The following is a 27,042-nucleotide window of genomic DNA, read 5'->3' on the forward strand; positions in this document are numbered from 1 at the left end:
GACGCCACGTGGCCGGAAGCACGCAGTGTGCAGCCCCCTCCGATGGGCTCCCCTCACTCAGCCGTGCGCACCCGAGGTCCCCCGCAGCTGTTCGTGGCCGGACAGCTGTCTCCCTGTGGGTGACGGATGCGCCACTGTCTGAGTGGACCACGGCTGTCCCACCCGTCCAGACGTCTCGGTCGCTCCAGGTTTTGACAGTGACGAATGAGGCTGCTGTCGCCGCCCCGCGCAGATTCTGTGTGGACACGTTTCAGTTCCTTTGGGAAAACTCCAAGGAGCGTGGCCGCTGGGTCTGCTCCCAGCCATGTCGTGGCGTGGAGCCGCCGGCCTCTTGCCACCAGCAGCTGCAGGGGCATCAGGAAGGGGGCATCTGGCTTTTGTTGACGTCTGACTCGGAGCCCGCCCTCCTGGAGAGGACCCGGGTTTCTTTGCCGGAAGAGCCTTTGCGGGCTCCCGGACCTGGGAGTGTGTGCATCGCGGCCTCCTGTCGGGGCCGTCACGTGCGGGTCTGTCCTGTCTGCACGCGCCCTAGACGGCACCACGTTTCATGTGCACTTTCTGGGGGGACAGCCCCAACACGTGTAGGAGTGTCACTATCCCAAAAAAGATGAAGGGCTGCTTCACCCCCTAGAATGTTGAGATCCGAGGGTGGAGCTTGTATGTTGCAGGTACACGTGGAGTTTGTCCAGTGGGTTCCCGAGCTTTCTGGGATGCTGACCTCCCACCTGGTCGTGTGGGCCACAGCGGGGTGACACTTGCCGGCTTGCACCTCCCTTCTGGAGCCTGAGCTACGTTTCTGCTGCTCCCAGACCCTGGCACCGCCCTGTGCCCAGCACACAGACCATGCTGAGTAGTTTCGGCAGACAGCACTCTGGGGCGGCAGCTGGCTCGTGGGGGCCTCAGCTTGGCAGGCCTCCCCTTCGGGGTTCTGGAGCTCCCTGTTCAGGGTTGTTGCAGCAGCTCTCGGGGTCCCCGGACCATGTTATTGGCAGTGCTGCCTTTCTGTCCTTGCTGGCAGGACACCGCGGTCCAGGCAGAGGCGCTCACGCCTGTCACTGTGATTTCAGGTGTTCCGAACCTTTGACCACATGGCACGTCAGGACGATGAGAAGAGGAGGAGGGAGCTGGAGGAGAAGATGCGGGGGGAGGCCGAGGCCCAGCCCACAGTGGAGGCGAGCACGGAGGCCCTGGGCCCGCAGGCCGCCCTGCGGGAGGAGACCCCAGGCCCGCAGGCCGCCCCACGGGAGGAGGCCTCAGGCCCGCAGGCTGCCCCGCAGGAGGAGGCCCCAGGCTCCAGGGAGGACACCGAGCCGCTGGGTGCTGCTGCAGGACTTGCCGAGGCCCCGATGGGCCCCCCAGCGCTTCCCAAGTAAGAACTCTTCCTTTCTCACTGGGCCGCGGGGCGGATGAGTATCCCAGCGGGCCTCGCTGTCACTCAGTGGCCACATAGCAGCAGTGTGTGCCGACGGGGACAGCGCTTTGGTTGCACAGGCTGGGAGGGCAGTGGGCGTCAGGGCCCTCCATTCTCTCCCTTTCAAAGTCACACAGCAGGTGAGACCCACCTCTCTTGCCCCACTTTTGATGGTGCCCTTCCTATAGATGCCACCCACTGTCCCCTCGGCCTGAGGGACAAGACACCTGGGAGGCCGTCTGACCGGGACAGTGGGCACAGAGCCCCTCAGCGGCTGCCACCTAGCAAACGCCTTCCCCTGGGCGAGCAGGGTCCCCTCCCGAGTGCCCACTTGAGGCAGAGGGGGCAGCATAGTGCACCACTGCCGTCCCGGACGTCACGGAGTGGCCCGTGCTGCGCGGGGGTCCGGCCAGGCTGCACGCTCCGCCTGTTCCTCCCCGGGGCTGTGTCCAGCGAGGCGCTGCCCACCTGCCCTTCCTGCCGGGCGCGTGGCGGGCAGAGCCAGGGCCTCCGTGCGCGGGGTTGTGGCCGCGTCTGTGGACGGCACGCCGCCCTGAGCCAGCTCCGCTTCAGGTCTCTTCCATGGCAGGACGGCGCCCTGACCTCTCCCAGGGGCCTCTGCCCTGCCCAGCTCCGTCCCACGCTCCCTCTGTCGCCCGCTCCTCGCACCCGCACCCGACCTGCGGGGGCGTCTCGGAGGGCGGTTCCTCGTTAACGAAGCAAAGTGAACAACTTGGCAACACACAGAGCGGAGTAGGGAAACCCAGAGTCCTAGTGGCCCAACCAAAGGCCAGGGGAGCAGGGACAGTGCACACGGGGGCTCCGGTGGGCAGGGGGCACGGTGAGGGGTCCCCCCGCCCGTCCTGTAGGGGCCACTGCCTCTCCCTTCTCCCAGCCTGTCTGAAAGCGCTGTCTTCTGATCCTCATTTCTGAGGATATTTCCGCCACCTGCTTTTTCTCGAGCACGGCGTTCCACACTGTTCCTGCCCCCACCGTTCCTGAGGAGCGTGTGGCCGCGTCGCAGTGGCCCCCCGGCCCTGGGGCGCGGCCGGGGTGCGCAGCCGCCCGTGGTCACTGCTGCGGCCGGCAGAGGCGGCGATCTGCGCTGCGGGTGTTCGGGGCTTTCAAGCCGGCCCCGGAGGCCGCTTCCCTTGTGCTTCTTCCGGAACAGTTTTTGTTCCCCTGTCTTCAGATTTACCCTTTTCTCCTCTAGCATCTGGTCTCTGCTTACTCATCAGTACGTTGTTTATTACAGATAGGATCATTTTCAGCTCTGCAAGTTTCCTTCCATTCTTTTTTATGGCTACAATTTCTATTCTCGTCGTGTTCCTCTAGGTTGTTCAGCATGTTTGTGATAGCGTTTAAGGCCTTCATCTGCCGATTCTATTGTCTCCACCATTTCTTGGTTTGGTTCTCCTGGCGGAATTTTCTCCTGACGTCGGGCCTTGGTTTCCTGCGTTTTCCCACATCCGGTACCTTCATGTTGTGGGCGTCATGTGATTGTGTCTCTGGACTTTTTTTCTTTAAAGAGTGTCGAGTTCTGTTTTTGCACGCAGCTGATTTATCGCCCTTTGAGAAGCTTGTTTTTAAGCCTTGTTGGGGGCGTGCCTGGGACACCGTTTATTTCGGGGTAGTTTAGTCCTACTGGTAAAACCCGGCCTTGCTGGGCTTTCCTGGTATTCGGCGAGGTCCTCGCAGTCTGACTGCTTGAGCGGCTTGGCCCCTTGTGGACCCTGGGACTGCACGGCCTGCCCCGTGGTCAGACTCCATGTGGGCCCAGTGCCGTCTTCCACCAGACTCGGGGGACGCAGCGCACGTTTCTGGAGCCCTCTGTGTGTGTGGCTCTGCTTTTCCAGGAGTCCTTCCCAACGGAGTTAGATACGAGCATGAAGACCGAATGCACAGTTACTTCCGTTTCGTTTATTTCAGTGTTACTTGTATCACAGAATTCGGGAAGATTCCTGAATTTCCGTGAAGGGAGTGGCTAAATGCATTTATGAGACTGTAACAGTGCCGACGTGGTGTCGTGCTGGTCAGTTTTATGGTCATCTGCTGGCCATGCCGATGCCTAGTTGCTCAGGGAAGCCCAAGCGGGTGTTGGGGGGTGTCCCAGGAGATTAGTGCTCGGGGGTGTGAAGGGCAGAGCTGAGGCTCCTGTGGACAGCAGCTCCGCCCCGTTGGGACGAATTCCAGGTGGCCTGGCCTCTGCACCTGAGATGGCCCAGTCGGCCCTCAGTCACGTGAGTCCCTTAACGTGTCTCTTCTGGTCTGCTTCTGTGGCGGCACCTTGACTCACAGGCGTTCTCATGATATGATGTTGTGTGAGAAAAGCCGGCTTCAAACTAATAAATTCGAAAAACATTGAACATTATGCAGAGAAAAGGCCTGGAAGGAAATGAATTAATGTCTAAAGTCTTTATTATAAGGTGGGGTTTGTTTTCGATTCCTGTGTGATGGACCAGAATGGCTGCCGTGTTTTGTGGAGACTGTTTTTTCTTTCTTGCACCAGTCACCTGCGTTCTTGATAGAGTCGGAGTAAGTTTTACATATTGCGCCCCCACGTAAGTTTTGGGGGAAGACACATGTGTCCCAGGAAACCTTGGCTGGCCTGTAGGACCAAGACTTCCAAGAATGGAGTCCCCTGTGCCGTCCGGTGCTCCCTGGCTGGCTGTGGACAAGGCAGGAAGCCTCGCTCAGACCTGTCCACTGCCCCCGGGATGCCGCACGGCGGCCCGTGTGAAGGCAGAGTGTGGGGGCGTCCGAGCCCCAATCGCCTGGTGGTACCCAGGTCCCTGCAGTTGCGCCTGGCCCTTACCACGTAAGCTGTGCATCTGCTGTTTCACTAGTTAAATGGTTTAGGTAGCCGTCACTCAGGTGACCACCCGGGATGGCCCTCGAGGATGTGCTCCCGGTCCGGAGGGGCTCCCCAGGTCTCGAGTCGCCCACAGCGAAGACCTGTGAGAAGCGCTGCTCGGAGTCCCGACTTCACCTGTACGCCACGCCGCACCTGCGCTGGGGGCCCCGACGCCACCTGTACTGCGCGCCACACCTGCACTGGGAGGGCTTCTGGGCGCGGGGCAGCTTTCGACGTGCTGACAGACGTTGCTTAGCACTGCAGGAGGAGAGGGTGGCAAACCCGGCAGCGTCCGCGTTCCAGTCACCAGCCAGGCACCTCTCCAGCGGCCTGGGGGCTTGCCTCTTGGGGTCAGCCTCGGGTCTGGTCCAGTGGCCGCCCTGGGTCCTGCAGTTCAGCTCCCGAGTGGCGGGCGTGGCCGTAGCTGGTGCCGGGCTGTGGCAGACGTCCAGGAAGGCCGGGCCACTCCGGCTCCCGCCCGTCTTGTCACAGCAGAATTCATTGAGAGGGAAGATGGAAGGGAATGGGAGCCCCGAGAGAGAATCACTGCCTGGAAATAGCCTCTCTCCTGGGGGCTGGGCTTGTGTGAGGGACGGGGCCCTGTGCCGCTGGGACACCGACTGGCCTGCGTGCCCACGGTGTGGCCCGGCTGTCCCTCCGTCAGCCCAGAGCCATGAGAGGGGCGCCGCGGGGCTGCTGGACCCGCAGGCCCGCCTGAGGGAAGCCCGGCAGGACGAGCGTGGCCAGCAAGTCGTTCCTGCTGCTTCTCGTTTGGGGCGCTGTGGCCTTTGTGTCCGGCCCTGGTGGCCTGCTTCGCCTAAGATCATGGAGTCAGAGCTAGGGCCACAGATGTGGGGGTGAACCAGCAGGCGGGTGTGGGCTCGGGGCCAGCGGCTGTGTCCGCCTGCGGCGCCAGGGAACAGCGGCTGCTGCCGGACCGGCCGGCGAGCGTTCAGAGCCGGAAGCGGCCACGTCTCCCCGCTGCGTCCTGTGATGCCGGACACCGTGCCACGTCGTCTTCCCATCAGAGAGCAGAAGCGCGCCTCGTGGAGCGCGGCCGCGGCAGGACCTGCACAGACGCGCGGACGGAGGGCGCCGGCCGCCCGCCTCGGCCCTGCCGCGGCCGTGGGCTCCCCGCCTTCTCAGCGCGTCCTGACTGCAGACGGGTCTGTTCAGATCTGCAGACGAGGCTCCAGCAGCACGTGGCTTTCAGTTGACCCTCTTGTTCTCTTTTTTAAATGCTGACTCCTTGGCCTGGCCCCAAGAGACCTGGCTTAGCTGGCCCGGGTGCTGCCCAGGGGGTGGGGCCGGGGGATGTGGGTGCAGAAGCTCTCCAGGGGACTGTAGCCTGGTCGTCTCCTGCTGGCCTCACAGCGCTGCACCCGTGGCTGTAGCTGGCACCCCGTGAGCCCCACGGGGGGTGTGAGTAGGTCGTCCCCGTCTGCTGCCGTGGGCGTGCCGTGTGTGCCTCTCGGGACATGTGTGCTGGACCAACCTCCAGACGGGGCCTGCTGGGTCACGGGGTCTGGCCCTGTCGTTTTGGGGGGTGTAGCCAACTTGGTCCTAGATAGCCAGGCCGTCTCACCCACCCAGGGGCCAGCGGGTGGCCCCGACCTTTCCCTGGCTGCTGTTAGCCTTTACCTTATTGCTTTTCTTTGAAACCACCCACGGGCGTATGTTGGATTCCGGCTGGCTTTGCGGGTGTTCCCATATCTTTTCACAGATGCTGAAGTGTTTGTCTCTTATTTGCCAAGCCTTGAGGACTAGGGCTTCATCTCCCCTCCCCTGGTCTTTTCTTTTTTCTTTCTTTGTTTTTATTAAGTTTATTGAGAGAACATGGGTTAGTACAATTGCATGATTTGCAAGTGTATGTTGTAACTCGACCCCTATGCATTCTATTGTACGGTTACCATCCGAAGTCCAGATTCCTTCAGCTACCGTGTGTTTGACCCCCTCACCCCATCTACGTCTCCTCTCCTCCCTGTCTTTTCTTGAAAATTAATTTTCCATATGAAAATTCTGATGAAATTTTCATTGGGAATACATTACATTCATGTTTTGAATTAGAGAGAATTGACATCTTTTTGTCATTGAGTCTTTCTGTCCAAGAGGAGGGTATGTCTTATTTTTTCAGGTCTTATTTGTTCTTCTGTAGGATTTTATTGTTTATTCAGTAGGTCCTGTACACCAACAGTGAATCTGTCATCAGTTTCTAGTTTCTCAGTTGATTTTCTTAGCTTTTGTAGGAGTTCAGGTTATTTACTATGATATTTTAGTAATAGCTACGTTTAGTAATAAGTTATGTATTTTTAGCACTCAGAATCTTTACATACCTGCACGTTTTTCTGCTTAAGTTGGTTGGCCTGAGCACCTGGAAGAGTGGAGGCAGCTGACGGAGGAGGGGCAAGGAGGGGCTGGTCTGGTCCTGGGTTTGGTGCGGTGGGTCTGAGAGGTAGGGGGCCACGTGGGTGGAGCCCCAGAAGGCAGTCAGTGCCCAGGGCTGAGGACAGGACCAGAGGTGGGCATTCGAAGCCGTTGCCGGGGGAGATCACCCAGGCGGCAGTGTAGACGGGGTCAAGGCCTGAGGATTGCGGGCTGGGGCCTCTGCCCGGGGGGCCCGGGGAACGCAGCGCACGGTGGAGAGGGACAGCCTGAAGCATGTCCCCAGGGACAGGCCCGCGGAGGAGGTGCCACCGTCATTGCCACACTCCCAGCCGTCGCACTCCGCGGCCCGCCGCCTGCCCCTGTGTCCGCCGCGCCCCTGCCTCTGGCCTCGGGGTGGCGGCCCGTCGCGCCCGTCTCTCTCCGTGTCCTTGCCGCCCTGCCGGTTCTCTCCCCAGGGGTCCGCAGCAGGTCAGCTGGCAGGAAGGGACGGCATGCCGAGCCGAGTCCATGCTCACCTCGTGTCTCGTGCCTGGAGTGTGCCTGGCACGCAGTTGGCGCTCAGTGACGACCTGATCAAATTAAAGGTCACGTTCAGAGATGGTGAACTTTTGAATTTAACATAACAACAAGTGCCAGCGTCCGCGGACATTTCGTTTCCTCGCTGCTTCGTGCAGAAAGGGTTTCCACTTCTGCATGTCCTTGGCCAGTACCGTCTTCTTGTGTAGCAGGTCATTGTCCTCCACATACCCTGTGGGGTCCTGGGTCCCTCTTCTCTCTGCTGAGCAGTTGGGCACTCGGGCCCCCAGGGGACAGAGGCCCAAGACCGGTGTGCCGTGGGAGAGCTGGAGGACCCGAGTTTCACGCCTCCCTGTGCTCAGCAGGGAGCTCGCCCTGGGCAGCCTGCGGGGTGTGACACATGGAGTCCGAGCGCGTGGCCGACGTGGGGCTCAGGCCTCACACAGAGCCCGGGCGTGTGGGCGGCTTCCTCTGGGGTTTCCAGGCTGCGTGTGCGTGTCCAGTTTGGCCGCGACGAGGGAGGGGCGTGGCCGGAGACGGCTACGAGAGCCTGAGTCCCCAGAGCGTCTTCAGCAGCGCCGTGTATTCGTTGAGGAAAGTTAGAAAACACGTGTTAAGTGAAAAAAGACCAGGGAGTTAAAGACGTCTGTGGCAGGGTTAACGGGGTTTGGGCCGTGTCTTCACGTCGTCATCCCTCTGGGCGCGTCTCCGTGTCCAGGGCGCGCCACCCCCCCTGGTTAGGACACAGTCACGTCGGATTAAGGCCCACCCACGTGGCCGCTGTGGGCTGTGTCACCTCCGTGAAGACCCCCCTCCAGATGAGGCCCATTCCGAGGCGCTGGGCACTGGACTCCAGCACACGGGTTCAGACACAGTTCAGCCCAGAACAGCCTCGGTTACCACTCGTTTCCTGGTGGGGCTCACGGTGCTGTCCACGCAAGCATGCCGCAGTGCGCCGTTTCTCACGTCGCCTTCCCACCGGGCCTGTCTGTGCCGTGCTGGCTGCCTCGCGTGTGCAGTTGGTCTGGCTGATGGGTCCCCTCCCCCAGTGACCGCCGGCGGTGAGCGTAGGCTGGGACTTTTCTCACGGAGCGGGCCAGACAGGTGGCTGGGGTCGGGCTGACGCGGGGCAGCTGCAGGCCCACGAGCTGGGTATGTCGGCCGGCCCCTCGCTTAGTGGACTGGCCTGGCTGCTCGGCTGCCGCGTGCCCGGGGCGAGGCCACACTGTGGCCTGTGCTGGCGATGCTTTCCCGTCACGAGGTCCTGCCCTCGGGCCATCTGCACAGCCCTCAGCCCCTGCAGCTTCCCGGGCCTGGAGTTTGGGGTGCGGGAGCAGGTGGGACTTGGGCAGCGCTTGTCCAGGACGGCCGGACAGTGCACGCGTGTCACGTGCGGGGCTGCCCTCTGACCTCCGGCTCTCTCTCAGGGGACAGGAGCAGTTCCAGAGGAACCCCGACAGCTATAACGGCGCCGTGCGTGAGAACTACGTCTGGTCCCAGGACTACACCGACCTGGAGCTCAAGGTGCCGGTGCCCGGGCACGTGGTGAAGGGCCGGCAGGTAACCAGGGGCCCTCTGGCTGCCCACTCGTCCCTGGGGCGTGGGTGTCGGCCCGGCCACAGACCACAGGGCTGCTTCTCTGCAGTCCCCCCGCACCCCCCCCCCCCGCCGGCCCCGTGCCGTGCTGGGCCCCACTTCTACCTGGAGCGTTTTCGAGCGTTTTCGTGTCGTGCGTGGCCCTCGGCCACCAGGGACTACACGCTAGAGGACAGGGCAGCCGTTCGGAGGGCGGCCGGGGCCCCGCAGCGTGCACGGCACGGGGACCCCAGCCTCGCCTCGAGCAGGAGCCGCATCCCAGCCACACGTTCACGGCCTGAGTGGGGTTCTCCTGCGCCCGGGGCCTCACTGAGAGGGACCGACCTTTAGTGGGAGACAGTCGTGTACCGGGGTCCCTCCGAGAGTGACGTGACCGCAGGGGCTGGGAATAGTGGGTCTCACTTTAAAGAACAAAGCTCGCCGTCGCGTGTGGAACGGGGTGGTTCTCAGCGGTCTGGGGGCCCTGCAGCGGGCATCGTGAGGCAGGCAGTCGGTGCTTGACAGGTGAGGCACCCGGCCGCCAGAAGGCGCTCACTGTCCAGGCTGACGTGGAGGCGCCGCGCGCGCGCCCCAGGCTTGGCCGGGACAGCGTGATGGCCCCTCAGGGCCAGTGGGTGATGGCCAGGTGCACGTGGGCCCTGCCCCCGCCCCTTCCGCCTCCGTAAGCCAGCGCTGCGGGCTCCTGTGGACCAGGCCCGGAGCCGGGAGGTGCAGGCTGAGTGGCACACGCGTTCTCTGACCGGCCACTGGGTGGCATGGCAGCGCCCCCCGCTGGTCCAGACACGTGCGCACATCCAGGCTGCCCCGCCTTCCGCCCCCAGGCCCCGCCCCCAGGCCCCGCCCCCAGGCCTCGCCCCAGGCCCCTCGCTGGCTCCCGGGCTGCCCTGGAGGCCATGGTGTCGCTCGCTGGTGTCCAGCGAACCCGCTCGCTCTGTGCGGGGGTGGGTTTCTGAGGCGTCGTGGCTCCCTGTGGACCAGCAGGAGCCGTGGGACCGCTGTGGCCGGAGGGGTGTTGCAGCTCAGCGCTCTCTGCCCTCCCCGCCACACTTGTCCCGAGGCCGCGCAGGCCTCTCTGGCAGCCGGGCTCCAGGACCAGGCCGACCAGGTACGAGGGCTTGTCCCTGCCCGTCCTGGTGGGCTGTGGGGGCGCCCGCCGCCTTCCTGCCGGGCCGCTCGCCCTTCCAGGGCTGCTGTGGTCGGCTGTGGTCTTCCATTTGTCTCTGGCCGGGTTACCTTGTGTGCAGGTGAGTAAATCGTGGGAGGTGTTGGCGACCTCGCTCCATCACGGGGCTGGGAGGGTTCCAGCTTCCTGGCCTGGTGTCTGTCCTCCAAGTGCGCCAGGAGCCTGAGGAGTGGCCTCTGAAGGGCAGTGTCGGGCCAGCCAAAGCCCGTTCCCTTCTCCGACTCAGGGGACTTAGGTCGCTGACAGCTCGCGGTACGTGCCACAGCCGCCCAGGGAAGTGCCCAGTGAACACGGCATCTCACATACGCACGCTGGTGATTGGGGTGTCACCCGAGGGTGCGCCCTTAGTCTCACCGCGCTCAGGGACAGACCCCCGCACGCATCTCAGGCGCACGTGTGGTCGCTGGGGTCATGGGGCCGCTTCCTCCGGGAGCCGGGCCCGCTCGCTCCTGTGTAGACCGGCTGCTCCCAGGCTGGCGTCCTGGGGCCCACTGGGGGCATCGGCGGGGGCCGGCGGGCCGGCGTGCGTGCCACCCGAGGCATTCGGGGAGCCTGCGTTGGCAACACCGGGGTGAAGGGGGCGCCTCCCACTGGTGTTGGCCGGGCGAGCGCTGGCGTTTCTGTGGCAGCCACGGACCTCGCTTCCTCTCTGCAGCTCCGTCCGCCTCGCGCCCTGTCGGCCCGCGTGCTCCCACGGCACCCTGGCCATCTCACCTGCCGCGGCCTCTCTCGGAAGCCCCCGGCCTCGCCGTCCCCCGGCCTCGCCGGCTCGGGGCGCCCCGTCGCCGCCGGGCCTCCCTCAGAACGGGGGGAGCCGTGCGTCCGGCGTCTCTGGGCCTTCGCTGGTCTAAGGCGTTTCTGCGTTGCCACTTTCTTTCCAGACTCGCTGCTTTGCAGCTGTCCCCTGCGGCACCTGTCACAGCCACCTGCCAGCAGTGTTTATTTTTGGATTTTGTCCCTGGCACCTATTGGGTGTCGTCCTGACAGTGGCCGAGAGTGCAGCAGCTCACGGTCGCTCCGGGCTGCAGGTGGCTCTGGGCGCAGGTGGCGGAGGGGGCACCGAGTGTAAGGGTTCCGGCCCCTGCCCTCCAGCCGCGACTCGCCTCTGCTTCCCACCTTCCCCCCTGATTTCTGCGGAAGCGAACTCGTCTCCACGGGGCGTGGGGGACAAAGAAGGCGGGAGCGCTTTATGTTCGCGCGACCTTGTTTGATGTGCTGCCTTTCGTCATCTTGCTGGAGAGTCTAAAGGAAGAGCTTGTCAAAACGAAGCTTTCGTCCTAAGCACTGGAGGCGTGAGGAGATCTTTGCCTCGTCCACTCTGCTTGCTGTCCACAGTGGAACCATGGGGCCGGGCACTGTGAGGCCGGTGTCTGTGTGATCGCTGACGTCAGTCGGGACTGGTCGTGAACTTGGCATTTCACTGAATCATAGGATTTCAGTGCTGGAAAATTGAACTCCAGGGAGTCAGTCTGACCTCTCATTTTGCCGGCGCAGTGCGGAAAGTCTGCTGCCCAGCCCCCAGCCCCAGCCCCCACCCCTGCTTGTTCCGTTGTGTTGAGTGGAGGACGTCGTGACGTTGTCGGAGCATGACCGCATCCTGCCGCGTGAGAGCTGCGCGAATCCGCGCTGCCGGGCTCGTGGCCTGATGGCTGCCCTCTGCCCACCGCAGGAACCGTCCAGGCCCCCGGGTGCGCCGCACACGTGATGCTCGGCCCCGGGGCTGCTGCGGCTGCTGGGATTCGTGCTGAGGGCGCGGAGCACGGTGGGCCTTCTGCAGCCTCGCACGGCTGCTCTAGGACAGGGTCACACAGGCAGGCTGCTCGGCTGTGCTGGTCAATTCAGAATTTTCTTTGTGTGAGACGTTTACCTGTTCAGAAGTATAAAAAAAAATTACAACAAAAATCCTTGCGCCAGCGCTGCCCTCCGGCATCCTGCGACTGCGTTCTGGGGCGTTTGGGCCGGTGTTTTCTGCACACGCGGCCAAGTGCGGCTGCGCCACCGCGGCCCCACCGTTAGCACAGGTGCTGCGTCCCCCGTCCCAGCGCCGCCCCAGGGGGCGGACCTGCTCTCTCGTGTGCCCAGCGCCTGCCAACCAGCAGGCGCCAGGAACGTCTCAGCGGCCCAGGACTTCCCGGGTCAGGGTTCGGGCCACGCGCCCTGATTGCAGGATGCCCCCCACCACACACACACACACACAGGCCCAGGGCTCCGGGCGGCGGGCCCCTTGCGAGCGGCAGCTGATGGCAGACCCGGTCCCCTGGCGGTTGGCACTCGGTCGGGCAGCGCCGGCCGTGGCGCGAGAGGTGCTTCTGGCTTCAGTAGCTGCCACCGAGGCACCGCTGCAGGGCTGTGGGCTCCGGCCACCCCGCAGCGCAGCTCGCGAGCCCCTGGCTTCCTAGGTTTGCTGACAGCGGCGTGGCGCCAGCCCCTCGGGCCTGCGGGTGGCAGGTGGCGTTGGCGCCTGCATGCAGCGCGGGTCCGAGTGCGGTCGAGCGTCTCCATGTGCCCTCTGTGGACGGGTCACCTGCCTGTGTTCGAGAAGTCAGGGTCTGTCCCACGTGGTTCATGATCTTTTGAGTTGGCTGTTTTTTCCTTATAGAACTTACTAGTTGTCACATAATCAAATGAGACGTCTTGGCTTCAAGAATTTGAACCAGGGTTGGGAAGAGCAGGCCTGGACCAGTTTGAACTGTAGTTGTCTTGGCATCCAGTGCGACCTTCTTACCCCGTTGAGAGCAGTTCTGTCTAATCTCTGTAAATGGTTTTCGGTTCGTTATGGAAATGAAACAGTCTCCTCGAGGAAGGGCCCTCGGCAGTGGCGATCTGAGTCCGTCTCGCTTGTTAAGGGCCAGCAGCCTGAAGCAGCACGAAGCCTGGTCTCCCTGGCCTGTCTGAGCAGGTGGAGCCTGATGCTGGAAATGGCAGACGTTGGTCGTTAAAAGGGGTGTTGTGAAGGGAGTGGCCCGGCGTGGGCCCTGCACCTGCTGCCAGCTTCGAGTGTGGGTCAGAACGGTTCGGCCGCTGGGGATGCTGGGGAGAGCTCGGCGTTCTAAGCCAGGCGCCGTCCGAAGGTAAGTTTGGTTACACTTGGTAAACGTGGAGTGTTTCTGGGAGATGCCCACGCAGCGCCTTCACGTGTGTGTGCTTACCTTACTTCCTGTTCGGCAAGGGACACGTCTCAGCTTGTGGCGTGTTGCACTTGGTCTTCGAGGGGCCTCACCAGCACCCCAGGCTGCGACGGCGCACGCCCCTGATGGCGGGCTCTTTCCCGGCGGGTGTCGCCCCCTGCCCCTCCGTTGGGACCGCCGTGCTGCCCTGCGCTGGTGTGTCAGGACTTGCCGCGTGGGCCGAGGCTGCAGGGGAGGACACCGGTGCCCTCGCTGCCACGCACCCACTGGCACCCCGGCGTTTCCTCGTGTGCCCACATGCGGACGCGCTTTCGGCTCTCCGGGCGCGTGTCCAGGGGCAGGGTGGCTGAGTCCTGTTGTCAGGTAGACGGACATGAGCGATGGGGGGACAGAGTGAAAGGCCAGCCCGAGACCTCCCAGAGGACGCCCACTTCGCAGCTGCAGAGCACATCCGCCTCCCCAGGGACAGCGGGCCGGAGGGCCGTGACCCCGCGCAGGACCGCTCTGGCCCTCACGCCGTCACCGCGGTGTCGAGCCTGTGCCGGGGGGGCAGAATCTAAGCACAGCATGCTGACCCCGGGGAGCCCCGTGTGCAGTACGCGTCCGTGACAGCCCAGTGTCAGTCACAACGGCCTCACATGCCAGTCACCTGGGAACACCTTCGTGACCCCTCATCACGGCCCTCATGTAACAGACCTCCACGAGGTTACAGCCCTCTTCGCCATAACCCGCCCCCCACTTTAATTGTAGCCTGTTTAGGCGTGACCCTCAAAACGTGCCTTTAATAAATCTTGCCTTTCCTAAGTCTCGCTGAACTGTAATTCTTTCTGCTTTGGTGAAAAGAACTGAGGACCCCCAGGGTTACCAGGGCAATGCCAGAGTTCAGCTCGCCCCAACACCCCAACGCAACAATGTGGTGGCTCCGTGACCAGCCTTCCAGGGAATCGCCCCGTGCGCTCCAGCGAAGCGTGTGGCACCGATTTACACGTCCCACAGAGATGTGGGGGGCCCCCCTTCCACGTCCTCTGCATTTGGCGTGCCAGTGGCTTCGCTTGCCATCGCCGTCCTGACAGCTGCGAGGCGCCGTTGCGCTGTGGCTGTGATGACGGCGGGCATCCCCTGGGCCTACTGGCCAGGCACACCTGTGTCTTCTTTGGGAAAACGTCTAGTCAAATCCTTCGCCCGTTTGAAAATTCGGTGGTTTGTCTTTTAATCGAGCGCAAGTGCCCCTTTTAACCTTTGATGTCATGTCCTCATCAGAACGAGAACCCGCAGATAACTTCTCCCACGCTGTCCGCTGTTTTCACTGTTTTAAGAGACGATGTTCTTTGAAGCACGAAGATCTTCGGTGTTTATAAAGCCGCGTCCTTTAGTCTGTCTGTCTGTTGCTGCTTATTCTTGGCTGCCTGTGCGTTTCGTGTCGCATCTGAGGCCGGTGGCACGAGGTGCGTTCAGCCACCTCTTACGCTTCCCTGTCCTGGGCCCTGTTTCTTCATGTGGGATCGAGTGACCATCCAGTCCCCAAGGGACCCTTCAGCGTCTCCTCTGGGCTTCTGCCTGCCAGGGACTCATCCTCTCACGGGAGCCGCGTGGGCTTTCTCCTCGCCGGGGAAGGCAGTGCCCTAGGGCGCAGAGCCCTGGGCACCCCCCTCCCTGTCCTCGCGCTCCGAGCACCCCGCCCTGCCACCGGCCTGGCCCGGTGGCCGGGGAGGCCACACGTGGGCTGGCGCTTCCCTCTTCGGCTTTGGCTTTTTTGACAGTTCAGTTTTGACTCAGCGAGGTCGTGGTCTCTCTGAGGATATTCTGCTTGGGTTTCGTTAAGCTCCTTGGATCCGTAGGTCAGTTCTTTTGGTCAAATTTGGAACGTTTTCAGGGTTTTTTTTTTTTTTTCATGTTTTCTTTCTCCGTATTTGACAGTTCTTCTAACTGCCGAAATCTGCTTAGAAGACACCCTCTTGTGGATTTCTTACTTTGGTTATTTTTTGTTACTTTTGAATTTCAGAATTTGTCTTTGGTGTTTTTAGGAAATAGTATCCACTTCTTTGCTAATCTTTTCTCCTAGTGAGACGCATTCTCACAGACCCTGTAGGGCACACAGGGTTTTCTTCAGCTCTCTGCACGGACTTAGAGTAGCCGATGTACAGGCTCACGGCCAGCTCCATGCCTTTGTGAGTCTTGTGCTTTTTTGTTGAGACTGGGCATTTTAACTAACAAGGTGGCGACTCTGGAAGTGAGATTTTCCCTTCTCCCCATGGGTGGTGGTTGTCGATACCCCACAGAGTTCCCATCTAGTGACCTTTCTGGACTAATTCTCTGAAGTCTGTATTTTCCATTGTGTGTGGCCATTGACGTCTCTATGTGGTGAGTGTAGTGGTCAGCCAGTGGTCAGATGGAGGTCGCCGATGGGACCCAGTCACTGTCATTGTCCAGGGGCACCACGTACCCTCGGGGCGCGCCTTCAGGCATCTTGCAGTCCGCCAGAGCGAGCGCGTGGGGCCTTCACGTGTCTCCCGAGCACGAACAGCCCTGCCCAGCCCCGCGGAGCATGTGGGGAGGGGGCGGGTCGAGCCCTGTGCACAGGGACCGCCCAGCTTTTCCCTTGGCAGAACCAGCCAAGTAAACGGTGGAACCTCCCAGAAGCGGGTGCGAGGGGAGCCTGCGCGTGGGCCCGGTGCCACGGTCACTCGCTCTGGGGCGGCCCTTTTGTCCCCTCCTCTCTCATGTCACGTCTCCCTCACATCCATCTTTCGTTTGGGGATGTTTAAAACAGGCGATAGAATCAGATGCCGTGGACAAATAGAAACTCTAGTTAGAAAATCCTGTGACTCTGACGGTTTCTTTTCAAGCGTTTCACAAGCATTTGATGAGCACCACCTGGCGGCCGGGGTGGGCCCTCGGACAGGCGCACACCCCGCCGTGACCCTTCGTTTACACACGTTACTTCTGCATCACGAACGCGTGGGTTCTAGGTATGAAAGGAGGACGTGAAACAAGTGGGGACAGGATCTTGTGTCTTGTCCTCTTCTGGGCTGACCCGGTGACCTCTGGGGCACACCAGCTCTGGCTCCTGCTGCCAGGGCCGCGTGGGATGGAGCCTGTTCCCAGCTCAGGGGGGCGGCCCAGAGGAAGGACGGAGCAGGGCCCATAGAGCAGACAGCAGGGACGAGCTGGGCCGGGCGGCTCCTCACGGGCGGCCGAGCCCCGGAGGCGGCCTGGCTCAAGGCGGGCAGCGGGGCGGGAGGGCCTCGGTCCCCCGCCCGCAGAGGGCCTTCCTGGGGCAGCGCGTTCCCATGCCTGTCCCACACGTCAGCAGCTCTCGTCCCTGCTCGGAGGTGACCCTGCGCCGGCTGCTTCGGGTGTCCGTCAGTCGCTGTGATTTTCCTCAGAATGCCCGGCGGCTCGAGGACGTCTCGCATTTTGTCCTGTGGTACGAGGCCAGGCGCCTTGGGAACCAGCGTCCCCTCCCGTTATGGGGGGTACTGGTCACCACCTTCGCACTTGAAACAGTTCTCTCCTGCTGTCCCAGGTCTCGGTGGCCCTCAGCAGCAGCTCCATCCGGGTGGCCGTGCTGGAGGAAACCGGGGAGCGTGTCCTGGTGGAAGGGAAGTTCACCCACAAGGTCAACACCGAGGGCTCTGTCTGGAGCCTGGAGCCTGGGAAGTGTGTTCTGGTGAGTGCGGGGCCCGTGCTCCAGGGCGGGCGGGCGGGCAGGCGGCGTGACGGGCGCTGCGCTCGCTCCGCAGGGAGGGCCTCGGCCCTGCCCTTGGGGATGCCAGTGAGTTGTGGAAATGTTGCTGTTCGCGGGACGGGCCGAAGGTTCGGTGTGTCGTTGCTTTAATCACTGCCTCCCGGTGGCACCTGGGGCTGCACACGGGCGGAGCGGGGGCCTGCTGCAGGCCCCGCCGCGGCTGGCGGGTGTCGCCAGGAGCAGCCGCCCCAGGGCCGCCCGGCCTGGCTTTGGGGCTCGGCCCCCACTCACCAGCCGCCTGCTTTGGTCACCACGTGGCGATGCAGGACCTCTACTCCTCGACCTCGGTGGCTGACCCTAGACCCCGACTCAGTTCCAGGCCCTGTGCTAGGCCCCCTGATGTCCTCGCCAACCCAACCCTGCGATGGGACTTCGTTGTAGATGTGACGCAAGGGGCCCCTAGATGGAGGAAGCACCCCAAGCCGTCCACGTGGCCCTCTGCCTAGCGGCCAGTGTCTCGACAAGAGAAAACAAGGGAGGTTTGAGACAGAAGAGGAGACGCAGACCTGGGAGCAGTGCCGCGAAGCCGGGGCACGGCTGGGACCTGCAGCCTCGGGATGGGGCCCAGGCCTGCGACAGCGGGACCGCTCGCGCCGGCCTCCAGGCGTGAGAATTAACGTCGCGTCGACGGCCCGTGCGCGGGCCGCGTGAGGCTCCCCCAGGACAGCACACCCCCCGTGGCAGCGTCGCTGAGAGGGCCGCGTGGGACAGAAGGGCGGTGACCCCTGGGCCACCCGGCACCTCCCCCGAGTCCTTGGAGCCTCTGCCTTCCCAGCATCCGATGCAGACACGCCACTTGCTTCCCAGCCCCCGCCTCCTGATCCGCGGACCACCCCAGCCCCGCCAGGCAGGCTTCTGGAGCAGGCAGGGGTGGCAGCTAAAACCGGATGACAGTTCCTGCCTCCCTCCCTCCCACGCTCAGAATGTTGAACGGGGCTTCTCAGTCCTCGGGCTGCTCCTTGGTTACGGAGCCTCCCCGGGGCTGCGTTCATCTTGGGACCCCAGTCGGCTTGCTGTCCTCGTTTGTCCCTCGGCGCGAGGCTGACATCCCCCTCGGCCCGCGGACGCTCTGTGGTCCAGGGGGTGGCGCCGAGCGTGGGTGAAGCCGGTCCCTGCTGATGAGACGCTCCGCCTGTCACCAAAGTCAGGGCAGCAGCTGCAGACCGCCTGCCTCCCGCGGGTGCGCAGGGCGACCTGCGGGCGTCTGCAGCTGAACGTGCGGCGACTCGTTCAGAACGTCTCCCTGGTTAAACGTCTCAGCTGGGGTCCCAGGCCTCCTGCAGCCCTCGCCCGGCGGCCGCGGGCCCCCCCAGGTGTCACCAGAGTGCGGGGCTTGTTCACCTCGCCCCCCGCTGACCCGTTCGCCCTCCTTCACTCACCCCTGTCGGACTTCTGGTGGGGGACGTGCGTCTTTCCGAGCGGCGCATTGCCGTCGTTCCCTTCCTGGTGGCCCCGTGGCCACTGGCCTTCCGGGCCCTGGGAGGCGCGTCCCGCATCACGCACCACCTGCCTCACGAAGGCAGGTCAGACAGTGTCAGCGCGTCGGCGGGAGCCGAGGCGCAGGGCGGAGGTTCGTCCCGGAGTGGCGCGTGAGCCCCCGGTCGGTCCTCAGTGCTCACCCCTCCAGGCCCCTCACAGTCCCCAAGGGGCCCGACCCGTGGTGCGGCGTCCCCAGGCCGCAGGTCCCCGCAGGAAATGGTGGAGGTTTGGCCATAGGTCCTGAGTGGTGCACACAGGGGCCTGGGGCACAGGGGAGGCCGCGAGGTGCCGTTGGCCACACCCCACCGCTGCCCAGTCTGTCCAGCGCCTACGTCCAGCTCCTACGAGACACTGGTGCCGTCAGAAGCCAGGAGCCTGCTCACAGCAGGGCGGCCCCTGGCACGTGTGAGGGGCAGCCATCAGACTAGGGCCCACGTCCCCTCCGCAGAGACGGCCGCAGCCGACAGGCGCCCTCATCCTCCTTGTCGTCGTTCTCAGCCACCCCCGCGCCCCCCGCAGTACCACCCACGACTCTCACGCACATCTCCTCGGCCCCACCGTGACCCCTGGGCAGCTGTGAGGAGCCGTTGTCCCCGTGGGGCACTCCGTGTCCCTGAATAGAAACCCGGTTCAGTGACTCAGGCGGGAGGGGGCGGGCGCCGGTGAGTCATCGGCGCAGATCGGGGCTGCGCTGAGCTCACCCCCGTGGCGTTCGGAGCTTCCACGAGGACGTTCTGCAGAAACCGCTGGAGAAATCGGCCGGCAGCCCGCGGGTCCCTCCCAGAAACTGATTCTGCGTCTGGGCCCAGACAGGAGACTGGAGGACGGCCAGGGAGGGGCGTGTTGCCAGGACCCCTGCCCCAGCCTGCCAGCTGGGGACCTGAGCCCCGCTTAACGAGGGCTGGGTGTGAGGGAGAGCCCGTGGGATGCCAGGCACAGGGACTGGGCCTGGGGACAGAGGCCGTTGCTGTCCTGGGCCAGATGGGACCAGGCAGGACTCCCCGTGGATGTGGCCAGGGGACCTGCGCCTACAGCGTCATGCGGAGGGCGCTTCGGATTTTAAGCTGGAGGAAACGTCAGACCAACCCTAAACGAGGGAGGTCTCTACAAACAGAACGACCCGGAGGCTGTGGAGACGGGCCGGCGGCGGGGCCGGGCCCGTGTGGCAGTGAGGGTGCATGCGGTCATCGGCCTGCTTCCGTGTCCTCGATGGAGGTGTCCATCAGAGTCCATGGGTGAGGGGCTCAGATGCTTCAGAAACGAGTCGTGTGATGGCCTGGGTCGCACGCGGCGACCGCGTGCGCCAGCAGTGGCAGAGTGAGGCCGGGCCAGGCCAGGGCGAGGCGTGCGCATGAGAGCAAGTCTGGCAGCTTAGAAGCTTGAAATTATTCTAAAGAAAATGCTTTTTAAATGGGACCACAAATGAGCACGTGCGCAGATGCTCCACGTCATCGGTCGTGGCGATGTGACTTAAAACCCCCGCGACACGTCACCGCACACCTGCTGGGACAGCCGAGCTCGTGGAAGAAACCGACAGCTTCAGGCGCTGGCCACACAGAGCCTGGCGGCTCACGCGACAGCTCCACCAGGTCACACACACCAAGCACGGGCCCTGCCGGGCACCGCCCGCGGAGGAGGGGGCCTCCCATTCACTCCCAGTCGACGTGGCCTCCCAGCCCACTGCCCGCGTGACTCCCGGCAGCGTGGCCGCGGCGGTGTGATTCCACACGTGGCAGGTGTCCTGGGTACGACCGGCGAGGCAGCAAGCGCGGGTATGGGCCGGGGGAGCGCCTGCGGGGTGCGGCCGTGTGGCCAAGCTCAGGTGACCGCCTCAAGCAAGCCGATGCCAGACCTGCTTCCCGAGCCTCGTTCCGAGAGTGCTTTGCCCGTGTCCTGGTGTGGTGTTGCTTAGCTGGACGTGGCGTCCTGGGTGCCGCCTGTGTGGGCGGCTCTGGGCCCACGTGTCCCTGTGCCTCCAGCCAGTAACTCTCCCCTCCGAGTGAGGGCCACTTCCCTGCCCTCTCAGCACAGCGGGTCTCATCCCATTGGGGAGGACAGCACAGGGGAGGGGGGCCCCCGCCTGTCCGCTCTCGAGCACTCTGCTCAGAGTTCCCCAGTGAGCCCAGCTGCTGACCGCTGACCATGGCAGGGGTGCCGCCCAGACCCTCCCTGAGAGGGGACCTTGCCACCAACTCAGATGACCCCCACGGTGCTGTCCCACTCCGAGTGCTTTTGTCCCCAAAGCTCTCCTCCATGACTCTGCTGTGAGGCTGGGTGGGGTGCTTCCCCGAACTGGGAGGCGAGTCCTGTGCGGGTGTTGCAGGGCTGGAGGGGTCTGGCCAGGGGACGGAGTGGGACAGGGTGCTGGGCATTGGGGGGGGGGGCGGTCTCACCCCGGGGCTGACTCAGTCCTTGGGTTCCAGGTCCCCCAGGGGGGCAGGAGGCAGGTGCCAGGTTTGGAAGCAGCAAAAGTCACCCAGGGTGGCCAGCAGGGGCCGGCAGAAACACTCTGGAAGCAGCACACACTTGGGCCGCACCGCCCTGGCAGCCCGGGCAGGCCGTCGTGGCCGGCATGGGCGGCGGGTGGCTCTGAGCTCCGGTGGGAGTGGGCTGGGGTCCTGGCAGCCGAGGGGTTGTGGGGCGGTGATGTGCCTGGGGCACCGTCCTCCGGGGGGACCTGGGGGACAGGTGCCCCAGCGCGTGGCCCGAGGCGTCCGGCCGGCCACGTGCTGACACGTCCCCGCCCCGCGGCCAGGTGAGCCTGAGCAAGGCGGGTGAGTACTGGTGGAGCGCGGCGCTGGAGGGCGAGGAGCACATCGACATCGACCGCATCAACAAGGAGCGCTCCATGGCCACCGTGGACGACGAGGAGCACGCCGTGCTGGACAGGCTCACCTTCGACTACCACCAGAAGCTGCAGGGCCGGCCGCAGAGCCACGAGCTGGTACGGCCGCGGGCGTGGGGGGCGGGGAGGTGGGGTGCGGGCCAGAAGCCCACTCCTGCAGGGCTCGGCCACCCGCCGGGTCCCGGCTCAGCAGCTCCGCCCGCTCGCTGGCCACTGCCCGCGGGGGACAGTGATCTGGCCCTGGATGGAGAGCTCAGCCGCGGGGCTGAGGTGCGCTGGTCCTCACGGGTCTGTGCGGTGTGTGCTCCCAGGGTAAGTTCGGCCCTGGGGGCCAGTGAGCAGGAGGAGGTCCTTCCAAGCCACTTTCAGCCGCCAGGGCGGGGAACAGGCAGCTTGGCCAGAGGCCGTGGCATCGGACGGGAGGTTTGCAGCGGGAGAAGAGGCCCCCACCTAGCAGCGCCGAGAAAAGGACTTGCTGGGTGGGTGCAGCTGCCCCTCGTCTGCGGGGCTGCGCCCCAGGACCGCCGGCACTGCCCGAGGCCCGGGTCCTACTGAGCCCTGTCACGCCGCCTCTGCCACACGCGCCTCCGTCAGCGGCCGTGGTGCCCGGCCCCTCGGTGGCGCATCTGAACGGCCAACGTCACTGCTCCTGTGCTCCGGCCGTCGTGAAGTAAAATAAGGGGGACCGGACAGAAGCTCTGTGACAGCGTCGCAGGCGGCCTGGCCACTGCGACGGCCACCGGGCGACCGCCGGGCCCGGGGCTCAGGGCGAGACGCTGGACAGACGACGAATCATGTCCCAAGGGAAACCGGGCAGGACAGCACGAGCCGTCATGACGCTCAGAAGGGCCACACGCAGAACCGGGACGTGTTCTTCCGGACTTTTCCACGGAACGTTTTGGGCTGCAGTTGGCTGTGTGGCTGGAGGCTGCACGTCCTCGTCTGTCCTCGTGGTCCACAGGCTCAGGGACCACTCTCAGGCCCACCTCAGGCCCGGGGCCCCACGCGGAGAGCAGTGGCACGTGGGCGGGGCGCGTCGCCAGGCGGCCCGGTCCTGTTCCTTGTGCCTCAGTCACAGGACCCCTCTCCCCAGCACTGGGCAGAGTTTCGGGAGCCCTGTGTGCCTGCCGGGGCCAGACTGGCTCTGTGAGTGACTTGCGCCCACCGCCCGCGGGCCGGTGGGTCCGTCCTTCACGTCCTTGCTGCACGTAGGTCAGGTTGGGTCGGCCGGGTCACAGCCCTGCCAGCGCCCCGAAGAGGCCCAAGTCTCCAGGGCACGTGTCGGTCCCACAGCGGGTCAGCAGCACAGCCGCTTCCAGCCCTGAATGTCTCGGGCTGGCGGGGCTGGGGCCCGGGACTGAGGCCAACCGTCGGGGAGGGTCACAGGCACGCGCTGGCTGCATCCGCAGTGGACGGTGGCCTCGCAGTGGTCGCTGAGCTGCGAGCACAGGACTCGGCGTGCGCCTCGCCCCACATCTGGGCAGCAGTGCTAACCAACTGCACTGCGTTCACTCGCGGCCACCGAGGAGCAGTGTGGACGCTGGCTCGATGGCAAAGGACCCTATGCTGGAGGCACCGGTGTCCCCCCCTGGAAGTCCCACGGCCCATGGGGAGTGGCCTGGGAGCTGTGGAAGCATCCGCTGGCCGGGCCCCGCTGGTTCTGGGGAAGGGATTCTGGAGGACTAGCCAGGGCCTGTTGACCTGGCTGAGCTCAGCACCCCGTGGGGACCCGAAGTGGACACATTGGACCCCAGAGCTGGTGGTGCACACAGCATGACCCTGAGGTGACCCCTTGCCTGGCCAGCCTGCTGCTGGGTGGCCAGGGGTCTCCAGCCTTTGGTTCCTTGCTAAAGATGGGAAAGTTCAGGTGGCTCGGGTGGACCGTGTCTCGGTGCTGGGCCTGGCCTGGCTTACTGGCCCTCCTGTGGGCTTCCCAGGGATTTGGGAAGGAGCCTGTTCGAAGGTGGCCTCCTACCAGGGGTCCAGGTAGACTGTCCTTCCCACAGTGGCTGGTGAGTGCAGCCTGGGCGCAGCTTTGGGCCCGAGGAGCCATGGAGCAGCCTGGCGGGGAGGAAGCCGGGTGCGGGGGCACTTGGTGGCTGCTGAGGGCTGCACAGCCACAGATGGTTCAGATGAGGCTCTGCCCTGCCTCGCGTGAGGGGGAGCGGGTCCTCCAGTCGGGGCCGCAGGGGTCAGCAGGACGGGATGGTGGCTTCTGGGGAGGAGGGGTGGCCCAAGGGAGCAGGTGGGAGTTGGTGTTCTGCTATTTCTCAGAGAAGGGGAGGAGCGGGCAGACCCCGCGGGGCTCCAGACAGGACCGGACAGTGGGGACAGTGGCTGGCCGGCGGGGTGCAGAGGGTGGGGTGCCAGGCTGGAGGAGGAGCCCCGAGGGGTGGCCATTAGGAACTGGAGCGGGCGGCTTGCAGGCCCAGCGGCAGAGGCCGCACTGCCCCCCAGGTGCGGGCCTTCCTGCCCCTCGAGCGTCCGTGCGTCCTTCGTCCTTTGTCTGTACCGCGGGGAGTGGCGCTGACGGATCTCCGCGCCGCGTGCTGTGCGCCCGCCCGGCAGCCCAGGCTGCCCCGGGAGCCGCAGTCCTCGCCCCCTTCAGGGTTTGGACAGGAATCCTGGCGGGGTGGGGTGGGGACAGCAGCTGCACCCAGACGCCAGCCGGCGGCTCCCTGGGGGCGCGTCGGGGCGGGAGCAGCGTGCAGGGCCGAGGCGCGCAGGCAGGTGTGCAGGAGGAGAGTGCGGGGCGCAGCTCGCTCCGGCCAGCGGGCCTGGTGACCCGTTAACCTGTCTGTTTTCTGTCGTAGAAAGTCCACGAGATGCTGAAGAAGGGGTGGGACGCTGAAGGCTCTCCCTTCCGAGGCCAGCGCTTCGACCCCGCCATGTTCAACATCGCCCCGGGGGCGGTGCAGTTTTAGTGACCGGGAGAGGACACCCTCGCCGGGGCAGCTGGGGCCTGGCCGGGCCCCTGCTGGGACTCGTCGTCCGCGCCTCAGCCACCCCCTTTCCCGGGCGAGCCGGCCGCACGCTGACCCCCGTCGGCAGACCGGGCCCGGGCAGGGCTGCGCGGGCCGAGGGGCTGCCGGAGGGCGGGGCGGCGGGCGCCCCGGCCGCCCTCCTGCTTGCTGCTGCGTGTGCTCTGCTTGCGTTCTCGTGCTGGTGCGGTCGGGGCGGGCGTGTGCCGGCCGGGCGTCCTGGGCGGCCCGGGGACTCGGCCTGACCTTGTTGGGTGCCCCTGTGGTCTCGCTGGTTTGTGATGTCGGCCGCCGGCCCCAGCCTTCATGGAGCAGCGGACACCGAGGTCCCGGTCACTGGTTCCCCGTGCGGGATGACAGGCCTGTGGCTGCAGGTGCAGCGGGACCTTTGGCCGGGCTGCCTCACCCCCACCCTGCCTGGCACGTTCCTCTCGTGGGGCCTGGTCTGGTCGGCGAGCTGGCGGAGCAGCCTCAGGAGACCCCGCGCCGTGTGGCCGCGTGCACAGCTCTGTTCTCAGGCCGAGCTCGCACCCCGTGCCGCAGGCTGTGTGCCCGTCGCCAGGGCTCCCCCTCGCAGGCCCTGCCCGCTGGGCTGGAATTTGAGGACATGTCTGGGAGGCGGTTCTCAGGGAGACGTCCACCAGCAGCCGCAGGGTGGGCTGGTCGTGCGCCACACAGGCAGGGTTCTGCTCGCCGGTGGCTTCTCCGGGTCCCTGGGAAGCGTCCGGTGGCTGCGACGCTGCCGCGGGAGCCTGGACGCCGTGGCTGTGGGCGCATCGCCAGAGGGGCACGAGGCCGGTCTGCAGTCACAACGGTTGGTCCTGGACCTTCCGAGACCCCTCTGCAGGCTCCCGGGTCTCAGGCGTGCGTCCGTGTGGCACCCTTTCTCGACGCGCGTCTGCCTCCGTGCCTCCCCCCACCCCCCGCCCCGGGGCGTCTCCCGGAGCGGCGAGGTGGGGTGTGGTGTGGCGCCTCGGCACTCTGGGAGACCCTGGGCCTCCGCAGCCCGCTGCCCGCCTTCGCCTGGCTCTGTGTGCGTCTCCCCGCCCCGCCCGCCCGCACAGCGGCACAGCGGTGGCCAGGCCAGCCCCGTGCCTTGCCCCTCCCGCGGCCGGGCCTGGAGCGGCCGCTCCTGCCTGTTTTCTCTCCGCAGACGCGGCGGCAGCAGTGGACCAGCCCCTGAGCTCGTCGGCGAGGCCCGAGGAGAGCGAGGCCGCCCCGTCCGCGTGCGGGTTTGCAATAAATCTGTATTTAAGCGCTTCTGCGTCGTGACATTCGCTGCTGAGATAGCTCTCTGTGGTCGTCCCCCGAACCCTCGGCACCTCCCCAGCATGTGGCCCATGCCCTGCGTGCAGGGCTGGCGGCTCCCCGCGGCTCCCCGCGGCTCCGCACAGCCGGGTGTGGCTGCAGAGTTCAACCCCCTCCCAGGGGCCTGGAACCGGCGGAGCACAGGGCCCAGCACACGGCACCCCAGGGCTCTGTGGCCACCTGTCAGGTCAAGGACCTCAAAGGTGGGACCAGGGCGGAGGGTTGAGACAGTCACCCCTGCAGGACCCTCTCCAGCAGCTGGACAGGTCAGGGTCGTGACCCCTGACCCCACCTGCCCTCACTGGACCCTCACTTGAACAGCCACTGGAGACCCTGACAAGCATCGCCGCACCCTTCCTCAGGGACCCCACCCCCGAAGGACAGTCTGGGCCTGCCCCTTCCTCCACCTCTAGGCCAGGGCGTGACCTGGCTGCCCGGGGGTCAGGAAGCTCACACTTTTGAGATGCTTGTCCGTCGTGGTAAAATACAGGCGACAAGACTCACGGCCTTAACCACGTCCGAGTGTCCAGCTCCGTGGCTCCAGGTTCAGTCGTGTCGTCAGCCGTCAGCCCATCCGTCTCCAGAGTGTTTTCTTCCCAAAGTGAAACTCCACACCCATTAAATAACCCTTAATTCTTTGCTGGCATTGGGCGTGAGCAGTTCCACAGAGGTCCCCGTCCCCGGGCCCTGGCCGCGTGGAGCTGGGCAGTGCTGGGAGGTCCGCCTGGCGCTGCCACCCCGCCCCCACCCCACGCCCCCTGCGCCAGCATTGAGGGCAGCCAGGCGGGACAACCCGGAGGCAGAGCCGGGGGCCCTGGGGTCCGACGGACAGCAGGCCCAGCCACCGTGGACAAGGGGGCGGCCCAGGTGGGGCCCGAGGGCAGGAAGGGGCGCGGGGGCGGGGCAGCCTCACTTCTATGAACGTCTCTCTGCCCTCCCGGGCGGTACGTGTGGTGGTCAGCGTCCCCTGCGCCTGCGGGACCACAGCAGCTGGCGCCGTTGGGCTGTAGCCACAACGTAGTAATAAAGGAGCCTGTCACGTTTACCTTCGCGCGCACGCTCTGTTCTTTTCCCAATGAAGGTGCCTGTTGTTTTGTTGGGAAAGCATTCTTTTTTTCCTCTCTTTAATTCCCCCTTCCCCCACTGTCACCCCTGGCCCCTGGATGAAGACCTGGATCTCCGAAGGTGAGGCGTCCCGGCGTGCACCCGGGGCGCAAACCCAGGACCCGCGTGCAAAGCAGACGTGCTCACCACGACTCCGGGGAGCCACCCCTGGAGAGCACTCTTCGAAGAAAGTTCTGTTGGCAGCAAAGTTTCGGTTTTTCTCCCCCCATAAACATCTGTATTTCCCCTGCACCCTGAAGGGTCATGGAGTTCGCGATGGACAATTCTTTTCTTTCATCTCTTGAGAAACATTGTGGCACTCGCTTCCAGCTGCCCTGGCGAGACGTCTGCTGTCGCTCGGACGCCGTTTCTGTCAAAGTGCGTTACTTCTTTCTGGCTGTCGCTAAGGTTTTGTTGTTAGTCTTCAGTTTTCATGATGAGTCTTGGTGTGGATCGCTCTAGATTTTCACTGTTTGGAGTTTGCTCTGCTCCTTGAATCTGTTG

The 27,042-nt window shown here is 64.6% G+C and overlaps 1 protein-coding gene across 2 annotated transcripts in view; it reads left to right on the top strand.

Moving 5' to 3' along the window:
* The window catches only part of NUDCD3 (NudC domain containing 3), a 30,408-nt gene extending 3,929 nt beyond the window's left edge, over window positions 1–26,479 (top strand). Inside the window, exons 2-6 of one of the 2 annotated variants that reach the window (XM_016147863.2) lie at window positions 1,068–1,369; window positions 8,594–8,726; window positions 16,600–16,743; window positions 21,056–21,244; window positions 25,280–26,479. In XM_016147863.2, the coding sequence (XP_016003349.2) occupies window positions 1,068–1,369; window positions 8,594–8,726; window positions 16,600–16,743; window positions 21,056–21,244; window positions 25,280–25,309 (798 nt within the window). In that variant the 3' untranslated portion in view covers window positions 25,310–26,479. Of the gene's footprint in view, window positions 1–1,067; window positions 1,370–8,593; window positions 8,727–16,599; window positions 16,744–21,055; window positions 21,245–23,958; window positions 25,221–25,279 lie in introns of those variants that run through there. The other variant, XM_016147862.2, reaches the window with a different exon arrangement.
* Window positions 26,480–27,042: the final 563 nt, after the last annotated feature.

This window comes from Rousettus aegyptiacus, unplaced genomic scaffold (assembly GCF_014176215.1).
Source record: "Rousettus aegyptiacus isolate mRouAeg1 unplaced genomic scaffold, mRouAeg1.p scaffold_m13_p_13, whole genome shotgun sequence".
Taxonomy (NCBI): domain Eukaryota; kingdom Metazoa; phylum Chordata; class Mammalia; order Chiroptera; family Pteropodidae; genus Rousettus; species Rousettus aegyptiacus.